The following is a 21,813-nucleotide window of genomic DNA, read 5'->3' on the forward strand; positions in this document are numbered from 1 at the left end:
ATATAATATATATAATATATTATATATATAATTATAATATATATTGTATAATATATATAATATATATAATATATTATAATTACATTATAATTACAAGAGGTTCTTGCATTCCGTGAAACATATCCTGGGCCCTTAGAATTAAGAATCCCTGCTTCTGATGTTTTCGCATCCTTATTTCAACCATTTTGTACATAGGAGTGTATTTTCCTAAGTTTCCTTGACTTCATAGAATTAAGTTATATGTAAGTGATAAATAAATAGTTGTCAAAGGTTTAAAGTGCTGAGCAGTTTGCCTCTATGTGTTTGGCAGCTAGGCTATGGGAAATGTTTTAGTCTATCTCAAGAGGAGCTTTTTGCTTCTCATGATGATGAACATGTAGGCTAATATAAATGGCTGTAGAGTTTTTGTCTGATTTTTCAAAGAAGTAACCTAGAGGTTATTTAAATATATGTATATATAATACTATATATTTAAGTTATACACATATGTATATATGTGTGCACGTATATGTATATATACGTGCGTGCGTGCGTGTGTATTTTTTTTTTAATACAAATATGGAGCCTAATGATGGAGTTCTTGTTCTCTGGACACAATTCAGTGAAGGATATTCAGTGAAGTTATGACATTTTTACATCTTTTTACCATGGTTCTTGGTAAAGGGGCTTGATGAAAGTTGTAAAAAGACTTTGGGTATTGTCTCTGAGACTACAGTTTTAAAATCTAGTTCTCAGGTGAGAGGAGAGTCTTCTCTCTTAGGGTGGTGGTAGAGTCATTGGCCCTGCCTTCAGGGTGATTGTTCGCAGATGCTCCTTTATGTTGGGTTTCTGGTGGGAGGTCCTGAGTTGGAGGCCATGTGCTAGGCTTTACTCTTAGGCCTCCATGTATAAAGGGATGGTGTATGTTAAGTTTCCAAACTTTGCATGATAGGATGCCTCATGGTACTTACCTTTGGAAATTTCTTCCTCTTTAGTGTGTCCTCTTTGGATAGAGGAAAGGAGGCTCAACATCTGTCTCTAAAGAGTGTTTCTAAAACTTTGGCTAGTGTGGAGGAACTCATGCTAAGGAGGAGAAATGTTAGGAATAGCTGTGATTTTTCACCTCTCTTTCCCTTGGCTCTTTGTGAAAGACAATTTGTAGTACATTCTGTCTAAGGGAGATTTGAGTACCCAGCTGGTTAGATATATTTAAAGAAAGGAAAAAAATCACTTGAAACAGACCTTGAAGAAATCTATTATAAATTTGAGTGGGAACCTGAGAATGCTGTGGCATACAGGCAAAACTAATTAAAATAACTGATAAAGAAATGAGATGTAGCTTTACAAGGGATTTTCAAGATTTAAATGTATGACAATTAGGTTAATAAGCTTTTTTAACTCCATAAAGTATAGGAATTCAGTCCTTTGTGCAGTTTGAAACCACTATCACCTGTGCCCTCTAGTGCAGAGTGGATGAGTTTGACAATAAAATTTTGTGCTGTGGTTCCTTCCTGCCTCTGCCCTCGTTGCTGCTGAGATTCCTGGTGTGATCACTGTCCTAGCTTCTCTGATTCTCTGATCCCCTCATCTCTGGATGAAAGGGGTGGCCTTATTTCTTCTTGCCTGTCTGATCCTACTGCACTGCTCTGGACCTGGAGAAGTAATAAGTGTATCCTGACAAGTATGGCAGCTCCTGGCAGTCAGTTCCTTGAGACCAGGGCCCTTTCTGCCCCCAGTGCTGCCCAGGCATAGCATCCTGTTCTGGGGGGTATTTATGCCAAGCAAGGGACACTAGTTGAAAATCTTGCCTTCCTTTTCCATATCCATATTTACTGAGCTGGTGTCTGGGATAGAATGGGTCATGTAGGGATCCTAGAGATCCCAGCATGGTCAACTCCTGTGGACATCCCTCCCAGGAGTGGTGTGCAAGGTGCTGCTGGGATCTGTCTCCCACCAGTGGACCCCCAAGGTAAAGGCCAAGTTGCCATTTGCTGGGTAGAGGCAACCTTTTTGAAGCTGCCCAGGCTGTGGTGTGGTAGCAGTCTACTTTTGGGGAGAATGGGAGATGGCAGCCAACCTTAGGCCCTGTGATTCTCAAGGATAGCTGTTTGTCTATTTGCTAAGGCTTGTGACAGAGTACCTTGTTAATGTGTAACTGTTAGGTATTGTCACGGTAGCTTTTTAACTAGGCCTCCCACTCTCCATCCCCCGACAATTCCCCACCTGCCCACACCCCACACCCGTTACTTTCTTCTTAGCTTAGTTTAACCTGTCTCTTAACGAAGACAGTCAATTAGCTGCCCTTTACTCAACTGGCACATTTGGCATTGTAGAGAACATGGTACAAAACAGATGTTCATTTAAGGTTTCTGTGTCTGTCACAAATGGCTTTTTCAAGTTTCACGTGTCAAAATTACTTGCCTACCAAGGGAAAGCTTAAAAAAAAGACATTCACTTTGTACAGTATACACAATTTTAATAACAAAACTTTCCTGTACACTGCACTTTGTTACCACCCCCACCCCAGCCCCCAATATAATAGTATTTTCTTCCCAACCCAGTTGCCCACCTCCCAGCCAAAAAAACAAACAAAAAAAAAAAACAAACAAAAAAAACCCAAAAAAAACCAAAAAAGGCTCTTAAGGTAATTGAACACAATGTGTTTGGACTTTTAGTGTCCAGTCTCAGTGTTGATAAGAAGGTTCATCAAACATTCCATATATCAGACTTGTTTTTAGTTTATCAAGGAAGAAGAATAGGTTAGTTGAAGGAGTAGCAGATGTTTCTAAATGTTTGTAATAGCTGGATGAAAGCTTAACAGCCATTTTCTATTTGTTTTTGGCCATATTCAAGCACTATGAGTTTGCCCTAGGTTAAGAACAGAAATATTTAATTATCTATGAATGACTTTATCATCCTTAGTTTTTTTCTAGTTGAAGCTCTTTAGCCAATAAGATCGGAAAATCATGGCCTAAAACAGACTTTTGAGACAGGTCTGTCACTGTATATCTCTGTTAGGAGCTAAGCTTCTAAAAATATTCTTTTAAAATTTCATATAGATATCCACATTTTAGGGAGAGAATGGGGCATTATACAGCCTTTTATTCCCTGATAACCTGTGTAGGAAGTATGCATTAAGAAAATGATATGCCTGTTTTGAATTTTAGGTTTTGGACCTAGCGATACAGAGGGCTCATTTTTATTGGAAAGATGGAGTCTAGCTCTTGGTGACTAGCATTAGAATAAGCAGATGGATTTTAATAATTAGTGGAGTTGGAAAGTTCAATCAATTCCATTCATTGAATCGGTATAGAAATTAACTTAGGCACATTAAGAAATTACATGTGTTAGTGCAGATTTTTGGCTTAAAAAATTAGTATCTTTGCTATTTGATGTTGGCAGTGGGTATTCTCTGAGTTGTGTGTGGATTTGCAAATTTATCGGCCCACTCTCATTTCAGAAGAGTGATTGAAATCGCTGGCAAGCTACAGAAATGAATATAAACGATTCCAAACAAGCTCTGGGTTACTAGGTGGGTACAGTATCATAGCCTTCTTAGCTTTTCTTTGTCCAGAGAGATTTAATTATTTTTCTGGTTCTTGATTAAATGATCATTTTCCTCTAACCTTGAAAGTGAAAAAAAGCCGGGGTTGGTGGGGGAGGAGGAGGTGCTGAAGAAGATAAGACTACACTGAAAAACAAAAGCCCTAACATTGTATTACCAGGATCTGCAGTGTAGCTGTGATGCTCTTCTGCCCTAGCCAGTTGGTAAAGAGAGCACAGATGACTAACAGTCTCATCTTCAAACCTGTGCTGATACTGAAACACAAATAGGCCAAAATTAAATGGAATCCTGCCTTCTACAGGCAATTGAAAAGGGAAGTTTGCACTTTAAATGGAAAAAGGAAAATGCTATCTGGCACTGTTACTTTTCTCTGAGAGCATTACCAAAAAAATGGAGGGCAAAAAATTTTACAGTTTTCAACTGGAAAATATTCCTTTGTGGCTTTGCTATGCTGTTCGCCAGAATTAATGAATGGCTTGCTTTTCCAATTTACTTTTCTATATACATTAAGGATTTTGTCAATTGGTGGTCCGTTTTACTAAGTATAATCTTTAAGATTACTGTGGGAATTCTCAGCCAGTATTTCTCATTCTTCATAATTTCAATTAATATTGGTTGTGGATGCAATGATGGAAAATACTCCATTGCTATCCTTCAGGGCTGGTGGAGTCTGTGTTCCGGGCCCAGTTGTATTGTGACAAAGCTGTGCCGAGACAAATGGCCATGGTTACCCTGATAAATGGGTTGGTAAATTTTAGCTCGTGGAGCTCTCATTTGTAATGGGGCTTCTGATCCAGCCCCTCCATGGGGAAGTAGTGAGTTGTGCTCTATGTTGTAAAATCAGCTTCTGTGTCTGCCCAGGCAGGCCCAGGCTGGTTTAACAAGAAATGAAATGCTCACCGCTCAAGATCAGCTGAACACAGCTGGGCTGAGACTTTGCCAAACTAATCTATCCACCTTAAAAAATAGAGCACATTTTTACCTTAATAATTTGTGATCTCATCTGCTTTTTTACAAGACATGTTTTCTTTGAAATGTATTAAAGAAGACCCCTTTCTCTTAGTATTAAAGAAGAAAAAAACTATAATTAAATCTTGTGGGTTAAACTGTAGTCTTAGCATGTTTTCATTTCAATCCTGAGAGGAAAATATGCTCTGAATGATGGATATCATGTTAATGGTCATCTTAAGGAAAAGATAACCTGTTGTTTTTTTTTAATGTTGTGGTTTTCTCTAAGGATACATGCCTTTTTTCACATACATTAAATGTCAGTTGTAGAAATGCTCATTTTTTCAAAATTAAGTCAGTGGTCTAATTTAATGGGTTTTGCTACTGCATACATGGAGCCTCGTTTATGGAAAAATTATGTATGGATTGTTGACTTTCACCTAAATCCCAAATATGTCATAGTTTCTTTGTAGAAATCATAATCAAAGAAACAAAATACTTACGGCAGTTTTCTGCATGAAAAGTGTGGCATCGTTATCATTTGTTAATTATGGAATGTATCTATTAACACTTTCTTTTTCAGCTGCAGGACCCAGGGCCTTGCCCTGTTTGATGCAGATTGTGTAGTTAACCTTTGCCTCTCTCTTGGTTGCCTTTTTAACTTAAGCTAAACTGTTTCTGTGGGTCACATTTCAAAATGCTGCCTTTCTGTTTCATCCCTTCACATCCTTGCCACCTTCAGGTTACCACTGTGTGGCTGCACAGGCATGTAGGGTATTCTCCCACGAGAAAGCTTGCCTCAGTAATGTTATTCCCTTCACTTAGAAGGAACTGCTCTTACAGTATGGATATGTATCTTTATTAAACAGTCAAATTTTAGCATATCATATTTAGAAAGTGATTTTTTTCTTGGTTCCATTGTACTGTATTCTAGTATATTCTGTTGCTAGCCGATTATTTTAATTTGGCTTTTTGAGGTTTGAAGATTAGGAAAAGGCAGAAGAAAGAGGTTTAAACCCCTTTGTCAAGGCATCTTTGATCGTAGAGGGAGGGAGAGAATTGGTGTGTGTGCTTTCATACTACAGGGAACAGGTCACAGGATTGTTAAATGGACTCAGTTTATCTCTTTTCTCTCCGAAATAATTTCTAAATCTTTTTTCACATATAAATGTAAATATAGGATTTAGTAAACTAATTAGTAAAATGATGATTTTTAGATTAGTTTAAAAATTGTCTAAGTGCCACAAAAATCAACATTTCCATTATAAGTCAAATTAGAGTTGTATAATGTGAAGTCAGTGTGATTATTTACTATTGATTTCATTGTAATGAGACCTTTTCACAATCACTTGGATTCATTGTTTAAATATATTAAAGAGAGTCACTCAGCTTATTAGAATTACATAAAGGGTTCTGATTTCATAATGTGGACTTTGATAGTATCTACTAACCCAGGCAAAAACTCTGGAAGAAGAGTGTTAAATATTTACCAGTCTTCAGCATACATGAAATTCTACTTCCCACACTGGCAATAAATTGTAGATTTGAGTAAATACCAAATTGTCATAGACGAAAACTTTGCTAAGCCTCCTTTTAAGCAGCAAGCCAGTTGTGGTTCTTGGGATGGAGAGCAGTGATCTAACAAGTATTGATCCATATCTTTTTCTGCTCAGTAGCTTCTTTCCAAACTGTTTTCAGTAGAAAAAAATAGCATATGGAGACCTTAGTGTAAATGTTTACACATGATAGTATATAATAATTACATACATGAAATGTCTTATTTTGAAATAAGCATTTTTAGACTTTGCAACAAGAGTGCAAATTAATATGAGCTTTGCTTCATATAACACTTAAAATATGGGTTCATTAAAAAAAATTAAAAATACTTCAACACTTCAAAAACTTAAGTCTCCACTTGGTTTGGAAAATTAGGCTTAATGTCACCATTGGTAAAAATTAGGTATGTATTTATCCCCTACTATGTAAAATAGGTTACTTATCTGATGTAATTTTTGATGACGGGTAGATATTATACTTCACATTCTTTGTATGGCAGCTGCTGACACTTGCACTGTCCATAACCATTAATGATGATGAAGGGTCCTTCATGGGTGGGTTCATATTCATTATACGGTCCTTGGTCTGACATGTTTGACATATGGAGTCGTGTTTGGGATCGGAGCTGCCTGTGGTTCTGAATCATTGAGCACTGCCTAATTCTTCTTAAAGTGGGAGGGCAGCACTTCCTGGAGATGAACACTATAAAAATAATAAAAAAGAAAGAAAACAATAAAGCCATTGTTCCTGTAATTACCCGCTGAGTGAAGATGGCATTGTCTGGTTCGGGAAAGTGTTCCTCAGTAGTAACTGCTATGCCTGCAGTAGTTGGGATTTCTTTGTCTCCCACATGGTAACTTGATGAGCTTATTCTTTTTGTATATTCAGTGGTTGGATCCCTATAAGTTGTAGCCATGGCAGTGACAGTGGTTGATAAATTCCAGCAGAGCTGAAATCCATGGACTGCATCTAGTATATCCTCTCCTTGGGTGTGGTCAGGACTGTGACATAGGATGGAATGTTCCCACCGACCTTGGAAACTGCCCAGCCAGGAGGCCAAAGCACATATTCGAGGGCTGCATTCCCACAGATTGCCAGAGAGGCCAACAGTTGTGAGGGATCTCAGGGAGTTTAAGATCTTGGAATCAAGGCTATTTAACTTGTTGTTATCCATGAGGAGAATTTTAAGATTAGGCATCGTGTCAAACACTGTCAGGTCGATGGCTTTGATTTCATTTCCAGTCAGGTCTAGCTTTTCTAAAGTGCCCCAGGTCCACTCCATCCCACATGTCAAGTTGCTAATTTTGTTCCATTGTAAGAAGAGTGTGTGCAGACTGCTTAGCCGTAGGAAATGAGCAAAATTAATCTTCGTCAGCTGGTTGTGCTCTAGGTGAAGCTCTCTCAGTTTGATTAATCCTGCAAATCCATTGCGAGCCAAACTTCGCAAACGGTTTGTGCTCAAATCCAGAAACTCCAGACTACGACAGTCCCAGAATAGGCGTACTGGGATAGTCCGCAGGGAGTTGGACCGTAAATGCAAGGTCTGCAGTTTCCGAAGGCCATAGAAGAGCTCTGGGTGCAGAGATGACAGCTGATTAAAAGACAGGTCCAAATTTTGCAGGTTAATCAGTTGAGTAAAAGTTGTGTTTGGTAAATAAAATATTTTGTTGGAACTTAAGATTAATTCCTTAAGTTTATATAGTCCTTGAAAAGCATCTTCTTTTACTGTTGAAATTTGATTGTGGTCTAAGTGGAGCCAGGTAAGTTGACTGAAGCTGGCAAATTGATCCCTTTCGAGCTCTGTGATGTGATTGTGCCTCAGGGACAGGCCCAGAGAGCCCTTGTCTGTGGCGTTTGGCACTGAGCGGAAGCCCTGAGAGTCGCAGTAGAAGAGCAGCTTCTCGCAGCGGCATTTGGGTGGACACGCCATACCCAGGGCAGGCAGCATTTTTAAAACCATACTCATTGCATATATTGCTGCCAGCATAGGGGCCCCTAATGGCCACTTGAAATGTAAGCCTGCAGAATATAATTTAAGGAAAACAAGAAGATAGGATATTTTTCAGCAGAATGTATGAGCTCTTAAAAAAAACAACATAACATTATGGCGAAAGATTTCACTGCATATAACTTATTTTTCATTTGCTGCAGAAAAACTAACCTTGTTAGTATGACTAGAACACAACTTAAACCATTAAGAAAAAAGATAAAGAATATTCTGTCATTAGCAGTATAGGCTTTTACCTAAACCTCAAAACCCAGAAATTTGACAGTGATCTCCCTCATAAAATGTGAATTTGGTGGCATATTTTAAAAAGCATGATACCTTGCTGACTGTATAAGACACATAAATGCATGGACTTACCCATTCTTCTGAGCACATTGGAGGCTGCATTCAGTCGCGGTTGTTAGACTCAACGCAGTGAGTCTGTAAAAGGCTCTAACATGCAGGAGCCTTTGACCAGTTTCCTGTTTTCTGTGTCCCAGGCTTTCTGAGTAAAATCATCCAGCAGGGTGAGTTATTTTTTCCTTAGTATATTCCTCTCGAAAGCATTGGTTTCATTTTCTCTGTCTTCTCTGATTCCTCAATCAGTTTTGAATGTAAGTTATTAAATTTCGTCCTCCTTTAACTGCTCAGCTGGTTAATCAAAGCTTCAGTCTCTCCTTTCCGCAGCCGTTAGTTCTCTCGGTCTTAACTTGTTGATGGCAGATGGGCGGCTTGTTGCAGAGAAGAGCTCCTGGAGCAGCATGAGTGCATTTACTGAAAAGCTTTTCCGAGAAACGGCACAAGAATGGAATTGCTTATGTGCTGCAACCACACAGAACTGTATATAGGCTGACGTCACCGGGTGACGTGTCTTTTGTTTGGGTTTTCCAGAAGCTTTACTGTTATAAAGCACTGTGCTTTTTAACAGTATCGGGGTCGTTGTAAGACCCCTTGATTATAATAAAGCGAGAAAGAGAGCTCCTGACTTAAAAACATGGTATTCCTGCAGTGTATGAAGCAGCAGTGAGGTTGTAATAAAGGCTGCATTCAGGAAGACCCATCTGAACAGTGAGTTGGGATAGCAGAGTGATGATTTTTAATGCTTGGAAGAACCAGTGTTAGACTGCCGATTCTGCAGAGAAGAGATCATCTAAATGGGCAGGAGCCTGCACGATTTATGAAGTGCAGATTTAACGCCAGCCTATGCAAGGTAGTGCCTGCTGCTCTGGTAGTTTGGAAAGCTACTCAGTCACCTTGTTGTCATGCTTGGTTAAAATGGAAGTATGACTGTGATTTGCTTTACGTGTGTTGGAAAACTACCCAGGTGGGCTTGGCTTCTTTGTCATTAAGAGCTTAACATCATAAACTAAGAATAAAGGGGGAAGGGAAGAGAAAAAGCTTATAAAACTAAGTATTTGGTTAGTTTGCTGGTTGAGAATTTAAGGGGAACTTGAATTAAAAAGATGGTCCTTCTCTGTCTCGTGTTACAACGTTTTAATCACAGTGCTGATTGAAAAATAATGCTGATTTGATCCTTACATGTCTTACTAGGAGAAAAGGTTAGGGTGATACTGTCATTTAATACTGTGTGCCCTAAACATTAACAATGGAACAGAAGTGATTTAGGACAAGTGATAGAGCCTGGTTGGATTCTGGTACAATCCAATCTCAGAATCTCACCTACTCCTTCACCTGAAAGCCTCAGCTAATGCTGAGCATGATTGGGGCATTGTGGCACCCAGATAACAGAGCATTTGCATACTTAAGAGCTTCTGCTGGCACACCTAAGAACTGACTTTGAGTTGCACACTAACTGTTGGAATCTCTGGTGAATACAGAAGGTCACTCATACTTTGGACTAGGATTTTTGCTTTGGCTGTTATTACTTGACCTGATGGTGTCTTCTCCCCGTTGAATAGTGTCATCACTGTTCAGAACTTGGTTTTGAAAATTAAAGAACCATGATTAGTATAAATGTGAAGGATTTTTCTAGCATTATTGAGAGTCCTATATTCAGGCCTGACAAACGTAATGCCTTTTACACATCGGACCTTATTAATTTGGCCTTCCATGGCAATTTCTGTCATAACCATTGGTGCTTAACCTTCGTGGGTCTTGTCTTAGAACTGGAGGCAAAAATCTCAAAACTACCCTTGGTGTCTGTGAAACCAGAACATCACTGACCTGTGGGCTTCCAGGGGCTTCATCCCATTGGGCAAGAAGTCATTGTCTTAAGAGGCATAGTTTCTATGTAGAAGGGTGCTACTGGAGCGAGGATTGGAAGAATCCAAGGTCCTTTATTCTGAGCGCTGTGTAAAGGTGCTGTGAAAACAGCAGCACATGCTGGTGGATAGTCTGAATTCTCCTAGAAGCAGACCCCAAGAAGGATTAGAATTATTAGAGTTTTGGGATGCCTGGGTGGCTCAGTTGGTTGAGCCTCCGACTCTTGGTTTCAGCTCAGGTCATGATTTCATGGTTCATGGGTTCAAGTTTTGTGTTGGGCTTTGCGCTGACAGTGTGGAGTCTGTTTAGGATTCTCTTTCTACCCCCCACGCTCTCTCTCTCAAAAACAAAAAAACTCTTAAAACCTTAATATTTCTCCGTCTCCATCTCCTTTTTTTTTTTTTTTTTTTTAATTTGTAAAGTTCCTGGGAAGTACAAAAGGAAAGAGAAGACCATATGAATACTCTGAAGGCCAGTGACGTCTTCAGACCACAGGGCAAGTCTGACACCTCTGAAAGGAGAGAGGAAGGAAAGATTTGACAGATAGTCTTAGACTGCAGTGCATCCCTAGGCCAGAGAGAAGCTTCCAAGCCAAAGTTGCCCATGAATGGAACCCCACATTCCTTGGAACAGGCCTGCACTAGTACTCCCACCTTTTTCCTACATGCTGGTTAAGGAATGAAGGGAGGGAGAGGTCCTCAAGGATGCCACTTGCCACATTGACCATCTTTTCCATAGTCTTGTCTGTCTATAGGCTACTAATTCTTTACCTGGTTCTGTAGACTGATTTGCAGAATTCTGTTGCTTGTGCATTTTTCTGTGAATAAGATTTAACCAGACTCTTAAAGGGTCTGTGATCCTAGGTTACAGAATTTCTGTTCCATAGGAACTTTGTTCCAAAACACCTAAGGAGGGGAGTCTGATAAGAGTAGTCTCTTAATTTCTTTTTAAAGGAAAACAAGCCCTTGGATATTATAAATGCCTTACTGAAGTCAGCTACTCTCTGATGGAAAACAAAAACAAAAACCTTTGCCAGGCCGGAGGAACTGGATTAAATTCTACCGTGGAGCAACCACAATTGGGATTGAGTTGCATATGATAATTTAGAAGGAAAAGCATCTCCTTCCCCTTAGACTCTTGGTTCCTTTCTCCTCTCTAGTCTGCTTGCCTACCTCTTATATGTTAACAAATGGAAAATGCTTAAATTACATTATCCCAGCACTATTATACCAGATTTGTGGGCAAGGAAAATTGCTCAGAGAAGGACCTGTGCAATCAAGAGTAATTATTTTTTTTTTTAATTTTTTTTTTTCAACATTTTTTATTTATTTTTGGGACAGAGAGAGACAGAGCATGAATGGGGGAGGGGCAGAGAGAGAGGGAGACACAGAATCGGAAACAGGCTCCAGGCTCCGAGCCATCAGCCCAGAGCCTGACGCGGGGCTCAAACTCACGGACCGCGAGATCGTGACCTGGCTGAAGTCGGACGCTTAACCGACTGCGCCACCCAGGCGCCCCAAGAGTAATTATTTTTTGATGCATCTGGAGAAGTGCGCAGTATTGCACCGCAGAAGTAAGCAGTAATACAGTATCACAGGACCCAGAGAATTTGTTCTGGGTTACAGGTCATCTTGCTCACTTGCCTTCTCTTTGGATTCAGAAGGTTCAGTCTTTGGAAGCAAAGAAGATAGTGTGTTTGTCTTAAAAGTTGGTGGAGTACATAGTTCCCATTGGTGGAATTTTGTATCATTTTTTAAAATCTTTATCTTTCTTTAGCTAAAAGGACTAAACAGAGACCCATGTTCTTTCTGAATTAAACGTTGTTTGTTTTTGGTTTCATTTTAGAACAGTTTTACTCTCTACACATATGCCTTTGACTTAATTAAAGTGGCAGTACAACCTCTGCAAAGTACTAACCATAGCTGTTTAAATTTTCACTGCTTTAGTTATTGTTCATGACAAGGCAAAGGAGAAGTAAAATCTAACTTGTCTCTTCTCTTTGTGAATGGTTTTAAGCAAATTGAGCGAGTCAAGTGGTAGGGCTTAGGTGCTGTAGTTACATGCATGAAAGCTACTCTACATGAAAGTTTGTTTTTAATATGAATTACTGATTAGATAGAATTATTTCTCAGCTTGGAGAGGCAGATGTACAGATATATACATGGAGTTTTCTGTTCTTTTGTAGGAGAGTGGAAGCTTAATTTTGCATTATGCTAAAAAGTGAAATGTTTTTTAAATCATGCCCAAATCCAAAAATTGTAATAACTCTAGCACACGTGGTGTTGCACAAAAGGTGCCCTGGAGAAGTAATGTTAAAATAAATCTTCTTGCTACCAGTCTTGATTGATAACTTGGAGAAACTCTTCATGTTTATCAAAAAGTAATAGTCATTTTTAGGGTGGAGGTCCTGGATTTTGTGGGTCTCAGTATGTCCCCTTGTAAGAACCTTTCAGGGTTCTTATTTGGCCGCCTCATATTTGGGCCTACCTTAGAGTAAGTGGGTTTTACTAGCCTTCTTTTGGAGGGAGGGAGGAAGGAAGATGAGAGAAGACTATGGTAAATCCTAGAGTTTTTCACTGCTTTCAAACCATGTATATTTGAAGGCAAATATGTGACTGTTGATTCGCTGTTTAAAAAAGAAAAGAAAAGAAAAAGAAAAATCATTGAGGTTGATGCTGAACATTAGCTTGTTATCTTCCCAAGAAACAAAGCATACCTGACAGAGGCAGATAGAGTTTGTAATGTAAGAATTGATGGCTTTACCAATCTATTGTATTGGATATTGTCTAAAGAGTAGTTGATAGTCACAGGTGGAGCCAGAGGATCTGAGAGCATTCAGAACACTAGGCTCCTACAGTGTTGGCGCTCACTAGACCACTGTTGCATGTAAATAAACATGTGGGTGGTTGGGCATCTTCCTTTAAAAAAAAAAAGGCATTTTTTAAAATAAGTTGTCCACATAAGGCCTCCAGAATCCCCCCCCCCTTTTTTTTTTTTACTAGATCTTTGTCCCTATCCCTGCCCTCCATTGATTTTGATTTTTAAAAGTCCTTTTGTTCTCTTAGTAAACATGATTGAGAAAGTAGTAAGAAGTAGTGGTGGCTTTGCTAGGGATGGTGAACTGTGTTCCTTTTGATGCTATAACTTAAAAAGTTCAGGATTTCTTCTAGCTTTGGAGGCATGTACTTTTTGGTAGTTGTTGCTGTTGGGGGTGGCAGGGCTAGGATCATGTGACAGCCTAATTTTGTTGTGCTAGAGTTATGTTCTGTGCCCAGGGCTAGGTAATTCAGCTATAGATCTTTGGGTGATACACCTATGTTGGACGTTAGGTGAGGGAAAATCTTCCGTAGAAGTTTGGGCACAGGTACATTTCAGCCATAAAGATCTTTTATTTTCTCTACCATAGACCTCAGACCAAATAGAGCTGATCTTAAAATCTTTTTTTCTAAAGTTTACTTATTCATTTTGTGTGTGTGTGTGTGTGTGTGTGTGTGTGTGTGTGAGAGAGAGAGAGAGAGGGTGGGGGGAGAGGGAGGAAGGGGCAGAAAAAGAGGGAGAATCTTAGTCAGGCTCTGTGCTGTTTGCACAGAGTCCATGCGGGCCTAGAACTCACAAAACCATGAGATCGTGACCGGAGCCAAAATCAAGAGTTGGATGCTTAACCAACTGAGCCACCCACGTGCCCCTTAAAGTCTTGGTTAATGCACAGACTGATTGAAATTTGTATTGCCAAACCCTTTTCTTATTCTTGTTCTGCCAGTGGCTACCTCGTGTTCATGTTTCCCCCTCCCTCTGTACGTGGCAGGCTTCATTTTTAAATTCTGAAATATGGCTAAGTTTGGATTTGTTCTTCCTGCTTCTCCCTCTGCATTTACAAGTAGTTTTCTGTTTAGATATGTTTCTCATCCTACCCACATAGGTGGCCCACAGGTATACAAAAAGCCATTTGCATAGAGTAGAATTAAGAGTTAAGATATCCATTCATATTTTCTTGAAGAATCCCTTCCAATTTTAGAGGCTTTTTGACCCCATTGGGTAAATTTAAAAGGGTGAATTTGCATGTATATTGACTAGATGTTGGCAGTCTTCATTGCTGAACCTGGGAAATATCATTCCCTTTAGAAGTCTGGAGTAGAAGGACAGCGACATGTGCTGAGACCAGCAAAAAATAAAAATAAAAAAAATAAAAAATTGAACATATGATGTCATCAGTGCAAAGAAAATCAGTAACAAAAATTTGGTCCAGAGAGAACAAGATCATTTCTTATTCTGAAAGTCTTACAGTATGGCAACATTATAGCTGCGGTTGAGATTAACCCATATTACTGAAATGGTTCTGCTAAGGGTTGACATCCTGTGGGAGTTGATTCTCTACTGCTGCTTCTTTGTATGTGTGTGTGAGAGAGAGAGAGACAGAGAGACAGAGAGGGAGAGTGTGAGATATGGGGTGTCTAATGGCTTCATAGTTTCCCCTTGTATGGCTCTTCTATAATATATGGACATGTAGTTTGTTTTGAGCCTTTTGGCTTTTGCAGACAGTGTAAAATGTCTTTTAATATCTTTGCATCCCCTTTTAATATCTTTTAACCCCTTTTAATATCTTTGCATCCTTAGGCAAGATTTTATATAAATTCTGAACCAAAAAATCACTAGGTTATAGAGTGTGTCTATTTAAAATTGATAGTAGTGCCTGGGTGGCTCAGTTGGTTGAGCGTCTGACTTCGGCTCAGGTCATGATCTCACAGTTAGTGGGTTCGTGCCCCGCATCAGGCTCTGTGCTGACAGCTCAGAGCCTGGAGCCTGCTTCAGATTCTGTGTCTCCCTCTCTCTGTGCCCGTCCCTGCTCATGCTCAGTCTCTCTCTCTGTCAAAAATAAATAAACATTAAAAAAAATTTTTTTAAATAAATAAACATTAAAAACATTGTTTTAAATTTGATAGACATTACCACATTGCCTTCCGAAAAGTTTTAAACCATTTCATACTTCCCCCAGAAGTCTGTAAGTGTTCAGTAACCACCCCACTAACTCCTTCCCCACCCCCACAACATATTGTAAAATACCTGTGAATCTAATAGGTAAAAAAAGCTTTCTTTTCTTTGTTTCTCTTATGAGTAACATTGAGTGCCATGTTGTATATAGGTGTATTGTCATTTTGTTCCTTCACGTGGACTGTGTATTTCATTTGCTCATTCCCACTTGAAATTGGTCATTTTCTTAAAGATTTGTAAACTGTTCTTTTATTAAAGAAATTATTTTTTTCCCAGATATTTTATAAGTATTTCTTCCACTTATTGCCTTTTAAAGGTCTTTGCTTTATATAGGTAATTTTATTTTTATGTATGTATGTATGTATGTTTTATTTATTTTTGAGACAGAGAGAGACAGAGCGTGAACGGGGGAGGATCAGAGAGAGAGGGAGACACAGAATCTGAAGCAGGCTCCAAGCTCTGAGCTGTCAGCACAGAGCCCGATGCGGGGATCGAACTCACGGACTGTGAGATCATGACCTGAGCCCAAGTCGGACGCTTAACCGACTGATCCACCCAGGCGCCCCTATAGGTAATTTTAATGAATGGCAAAACTGATGAGAATCTTCCTTATATTAAATAAAGCAAACATACCCTTGACATATTATGTTCAAGATCCAGTACCTGTTGGATGAGCATGAGATGTTGTAAAATTTTCAGTAAACAAAGATTCCCTATTAACACATTATCTTTTTTTTTTTCAACGTTTTTTTTTTTTTTTTTTTTTTTTTTTGGGACAGAGAGAGACAGAGCATGAACGGGGGAGGGGCAGAGAGAGAGGGAGACACAGAATCGGAAACAGGCTCCAGGCTCCGAGCCATCAGCCCAGAGCCTGACGCGGGGCTCGAACTCACGGACCGCGAGATCGTGACCTGGCTGAAGTCGGACGCTTAACCGACTGCGCCACCCAGGCGCCCCAACACATTATCTTAATTAAGTAGAGCAAAGAAGATCAGAGCCGTTTAGAAAGTTTTTTAATTGTTGTTAATCAACATAGAAATCAGAAGAGTTCCATGATTTATCAACAGGCTATTCCCAGATAATGAGCATTTTAAAATCCTTCTGAAATATCCACACAGTTGGGTCATCTTATTCTTTTTTCTGGGTTATTAATAGTTTCAAAATTAAGGCCTTATTTTACGACTTTCATATACTTACTTTTTGTATCTGTTTAAATACTTGTTTGTACTTCTGTTAACTTTCTAACTTACAGCAGCTATTTAATGTGTAAGTATTAGCATCTGTTTTAAGAAAAAGATTAGAATATCTCAGCTACATGCGTCAGTTTGTGCCGGGACTGTTTTCGTATTGGCTCTCTAACTTTTCCCCATCCTGGATTTTGTCATATTTTTCTCCAGAAAGATAAAGGAATAGTTCACATTTGGTTCTGATCTCCCAGGATTTGGTGGAATGGTGCCATAGATTCATTCACTGGAAGCACTGTAAAAGTTTTCACTCTGTTTTTCCCTGGAAGTGCTGTTTATTTTGTACTGTTACTTTTTAGGTTGAGTAGGCTTTTGTAGGCTCACCTGGGAACATTTGTCACATTATTTCTAGGGATTAAAATGTACCTTGAGATGCCGCCAGCTGTGCCAGGGACACATTTCATGCCTTCCCGAATGGGAAGAGTTGGGCTAGAGCCCAACTAGAACTAGAGTTGAGAGGTTGTAGGGTATGGGTGAATAATTGTCGACATATGCACCAGTCACAACAGTGCGACAGTGTCATCTTTGGCAAAGGTAGGAGTGGTTTGGGGGGAGTTGTAAATTTGTTATAGGAGAAAAGATTACTCTTTGTGAAGCAAGGGTCTGGTCTTTGGAAGAAAAAAAATGCTTGTTTTTTCACAGGTTACCACCAAAAATGGGGTAAAATCCTCCTGAAAAGTTCAGTTATTAATAATTAAAAAAAAAAAAATTCAGTGCCTGACTCAAATGTAATCTTGTGCATAACTTCCCCTTATTACTCTGACCCACTGTTAATTCATTTAGAAGTCCTATCAGGCCCAGCACAATACAGAGTATTGCTGAATTATATGTTGTTCTGAATTATTTTAGCTCAGATTGTAAACTCTCTGAAAGAAGGATTGTGGCTAGTCCTGCCTACTCCAGTGGATGCAAAGCAGGTGCTCTGTAAAAAGTGTGTCTAAATAAATAGAATTTATTATTTGGCCACGCAAAAGGCAGGTGGAGTGGCTTCTTTATGCTTCTGTTGAAGATGGATTTTGAAAGCCCTTTTGCTGTCCCAGCTAGAACTATGTTGCTAGAAGCCATCTAGCTAAGAAGTTTCCCTCCTCATTTCAGCTGCTATTAACTTGCTGAGGAGAACCTATATGTTGAAACCCCAAATATGCCTAATATTTTTTTCAGAAAGCCCTTTTGTCACTGGTTAGCAGGACAAATATGTCAAATATGAATGAACCTAGGTAGCCTCTCTGCTTAGATGGAATAGAGTCTCTCAATTAGGTAGGAGTTGAGAATCATTTACTTTAAAGGTTAAATGAGCACCTTTACTTTGACATAGCTAAAACTAGAATTAAAAGATCCTAAGACTTTTAATTTCAAAGAGAAGTAAAATCTTGTTTTACAAATAAGCAACGTTTCCAATTTCATCAAGCTCATTTTTAAGGTTGTAAGTGTGTAGATGCATGTGTACTTACCCCTATTTTAAATGATTGGAATTCTAAAGTTGCGCGCGCGTGCAAGTGTGTGTGTTAGAGGGGTTTTGATTTAAAAGGTGGTCTGTCTAGTATAAGCTAAAAGCTTCAGTAAATAACTGCTTCTGAACTGTCCCTTCCTGATCAATGAGGCATAAACTTTTATTTCCTACAGTATCAAGAAAGACAAATTGATTTTTAAGGTAGTTTGACAAGTACAGATTTAACAGATTCATAGTCTGGGTTGCATCTTAAAGTAAATTTTGCTGTTGGCTGTAATTCCCCTCAAATCAAGTTTGAGGATTTGCTTTATGTAACTTGCAGAGTAAATCCTTCTGCACAAATTGAGGAAATTTCTGGGGATTCGAGGTTACAAGGGGTTGGAGTTTTCATGAGGTCATTTAGCCCATCCTTTGGGTTTTAGATAGCCAATGTTTTCTGGAATAAATGATCTACTAGAAACATCCTAAAATGTGGCTAGGAAAAACGACAAACATGACTGGGAGAAGTTTTCTTGAAGTGTGCACTTGTGTGTCTAAGGAATGTACTGAGACTTTCCTCATTAAGGCATTAGTTACGAGGTCAATTTGATTTTTAAAAAATTCAGTTTTAGTCACCTTTGCCTTAGATCCTGCTCTTTTGATCTTTGAGATTGTAACTAACTATATTTGTCAAGTTATTTTCTGACTGAAGGCTGTGAGTAAATCACAGTTTATTCCTGCAGGTAGAAATTCTCATACTTCAATCAGTTTTGTTGAGATTCCCCCCCCCCTTTTTTTTACTTATTAATATTACTGAACTACTTAACTTTATTGGCAATACAGAACTATTGGGGGAAAAGATAATGGATATGACCCTAACCAGATTTGGTAGTGAACGTACTAATTTAGCACTTGTATTTCAACTCTCTGTATTCCTAAAATCCCGTCTTGTCATCTTTTTGTCCTCTGCTAAATAGCCTATATTTCTTAACATTTCTTCTGTTTTCTCTTCTTACAACCAATGGAGATAGGGGCAGAGGGACAAGTGTCATTGTCCCCATTTAATAGATGTGGGATAAGAGAGAAAATGAGTTAGAAATGTACATAAAAGGCACTGAGAAAATATGAAACCACATCTCTCCATCCCAACTATTCACCTGCTGTGCTGGCTTGTGTACTGATGGCATATCTATACCAGAATGCCTTGAGGACACCCAAAAGTAGAACACTGGGTTAGATTCCTTTGTCCATTTGTATCTATCTTGTGATTACTACATGTTTTATTTCACATTTGTTGGCTGGGTATTTAGTAAGGAAAAACTTTTAATATACTTTATAGTCTGACTCACCTGATGTCTTACCAAGATATTTCCAAGCACGTGGCTAGTCCTCCCTGGGGTAACTTAACTTTATTTCCTTTTCTTCCAGCTACTATCTATTTTGGTACTGCTTAAAATGTTCCCGGATGCAAATCTCAACCTCCTGAACCCTGGAGCAATGCCCATTTACATAACTGTCTCAGAGTGACTAATACATTCTTTCTGTGCAATACAATTGGATTAAGCTTAGCCTAGAACTTAAAAATACATGGCTGAAGAAATCTTACAAAGCATTCTTGTTCGAGCTACATAATATACATTATTTACTCTGACCCATCATGGTACATCTTAACTTTAAAATTCATTGTTTCACATTGTTTTGGTCCCAGGTGCCATTTTTCACATTTTAACATTGTTCAAATCTCAGAGTTCATCAAAATCAGGTGTAATCTCTTCTTGCTTGCAGTTCAAGGAGAGCTGGTTCTTTAATGAAATTGATGTATGCTGAACCTTGAATTAAAATATTAAGTTTAATTTTTCAAGCAGAAGCATTTAAGTGAAAGTCATGTCTCCTGGATTATTTTATTTTGGTTAAAACTCCATCAATTCTCACCATCAGATAATGTGGAGCCTAAGAATTGTAAGGTTAGGTTTTTATGAACAAAGTCACATGGTTCTCCCCTGCCCTGCCCGCGTTTATTTCCCAACTTTGGGCTAAAAGAAATTGCCTTTTTATTTACTTTTTATTGTATTTCTAAAAAAAATTTTTTTAGTGTTTATTTTTGAGAGAGAGAGAGAGAGCATGAGTGGGAGAGGAGCAGAGAGAGAGGGAGACACAGAATCTGAAGCAGGCTCCAGGCTCCGAGCTATCAGCACAGAGCCCGACGTGGGGCTTGAACTCACGGACCACGAGATCATGACCCCAGCCGAAGTCAGATGCTCAACCGAAGAACCACCCAGGCGCCCCAAGAAATTGCCTTTAAAAAAAAAGTTGGTTTGGGGCACCTGGGTGCCTCAGTCGGTTGAGCGTCTGACTTCGGGTCAGGTCGTGATCTCATGGTTTGTGGGTTTGAGCCCCGCGTCGGGCTCTGTGCTGACAGCTCAGAGCCTGGAGCCTGCTTAGGATTCTGTGTCTCCCTCTCTCTCTGCCCCTCCCCTGCTCGCGCTCTCTGTCTCTCAAAAATAAATAAATGTTAAACAAAAAAATGTTGATTTGAGCAAGAATAGCTATCAGCTGTAATTTTCTCATTTTGCAGGCTGGACGTAAAGAAAGAAGTGATGCACTCAATTCTGCCATAGATAAAATGACCAAGAAGACCAGAGACTTGCGTAGACAGGTAAGCTGGGAAAAAATGTGTCAATTGCTTTCCTAAGTTCTCAGTTTTGTAGTTTTGGTTAAAATTCTAGGAAGTTATTTGGCCCATATATTTTACTGGGGTAAAAGGATGGTTTGTCACAGGAAACTGCCTATCTCTATTTGGTAGCTAATAAGGTTCTAACTAGCTAATAAAATCTCTTGGGGACCTGGAATAATGGAGTCCCACTGGGATGGACTGAATCAGTTAGCTTTAGTGTGAAAAGGATGTACAGGTAAGAAAATGAATTTCAAACGACTTGGGGACCTGTGAAAATACCCTGAAGGATCTTGTGGTACTAGATTACATACAGGAGAGACAGAAATTGCTGTTATTTGACTTGCCCCGCTCTGATTACACACTTGAAGTTCCCTTAGATCCTTGGTGAAGATGTGCTTCCAGTATAAATAGGTGGTGATAAAGATGTTTGGGTTGCTCAATTTTCCAAGTTAGTAAATACAGAGGAAAGAATCTCTTCGTTTGTTAAATCAAATGTATTATGTATGTGATAAATGTATTATTTGTATGCATAATGTAGTGTGATAAAATTAGTAATTTTATTACTAATGTGATCAAATTAGTATTAAGACTTAAAAAGAAGTTGCAATGGGGTGCCTAGGTGGCTTAGTCGGTTAAGTGCTCGACTCTTGATCTCATCTCAGGTCTTGATCTCAGGGTCATGAATTCAACTCCGTCATTGGGATCCACGCTGGGCATGAAGCCTACTTTAAAAAAAAAAAAGAAAAAAAATTTGTAGTAATAATAGTTTCCAGACTTAATAGACATTTTATTGTTCATGTCTGATAAAAAGCAAAGATGGAATGTATCTTTATTTGTTTTTCTTCTAGTGAAGTCATATCTTAAACGGTTATAAAGAAAACCGTTAATAGGTTTAAGGTTCATAGTGTGCTAACCCTGTTCAGATAAGCCAGAAAGTACTTAATCCTCTCTTTTCACTTTTAGTTAGGAATATAATTGCATATGTTCCAAGGCTATATGTATCAATTCAATCCAGAGCTGTTTTCTGTTCAGCTTTTTACTATTCCTTTAAGAAAAAAGTTTTAGTTTTGTAATTCTCCCCAAAAGGGGGATATTATCTTGAAACTTAAGATTTTGTTGTTAAAATGCTATAACTATAGTATAAGCATTATCTTTAGGATCATGTTTCCTCTGTCCCATATTATATAACTTCATGGCTTACATGAGGGATCCTCATAT

The 21,813-nt window shown here is 38.9% G+C and overlaps 2 protein-coding genes across 6 annotated transcripts in view; one reads left to right on the top strand and one right to left on the bottom strand.

Moving 5' to 3' along the window:
* Nucleotides 1–21,813, top strand: part of CTNNA1 (catenin alpha 1) — a 184,651-nt gene that overhangs the window by 117,974 nt on the left and 44,864 nt on the right. For all 5 annotated transcript variants that reach the window (XM_049649300.1, XM_049649301.1, XM_049649302.1 and 2 more), the window contains exon 8: nt 20,497–20,577. In XM_049649300.1, the coding sequence (XP_049505257.1) occupies nt 20,497–20,577 (81 nt within the window). The remainder of the gene's footprint in view (nt 1–20,496; nt 20,578–21,813) is intronic.
* Nucleotides 5,887–8,418, bottom strand: LRRTM2 (leucine rich repeat transmembrane neuronal 2). The gene is made up of 2 exons (XM_049648770.1): nt 8,415–8,418; nt 5,887–8,068 (listed from the first exon to the last, which is right to left on the bottom strand). The coding sequence occupies exons 1-2, from the start codon at nt 8,416–8,418 to the stop codon at nt 6,522–6,524; spliced, it is 1,551 nt and encodes a 516-aa protein (XP_049504727.1). The 3' UTR covers nt 5,887–6,521.

This window comes from Panthera uncia, assembly GCF_023721935.1.
Source record: "Panthera uncia isolate 11264 chromosome A1 unlocalized genomic scaffold, Puncia_PCG_1.0 HiC_scaffold_17, whole genome shotgun sequence".
In the NCBI taxonomy this organism is placed as follows: Eukaryota; Metazoa; Chordata; class Mammalia; order Carnivora; family Felidae; genus Panthera; species Panthera uncia.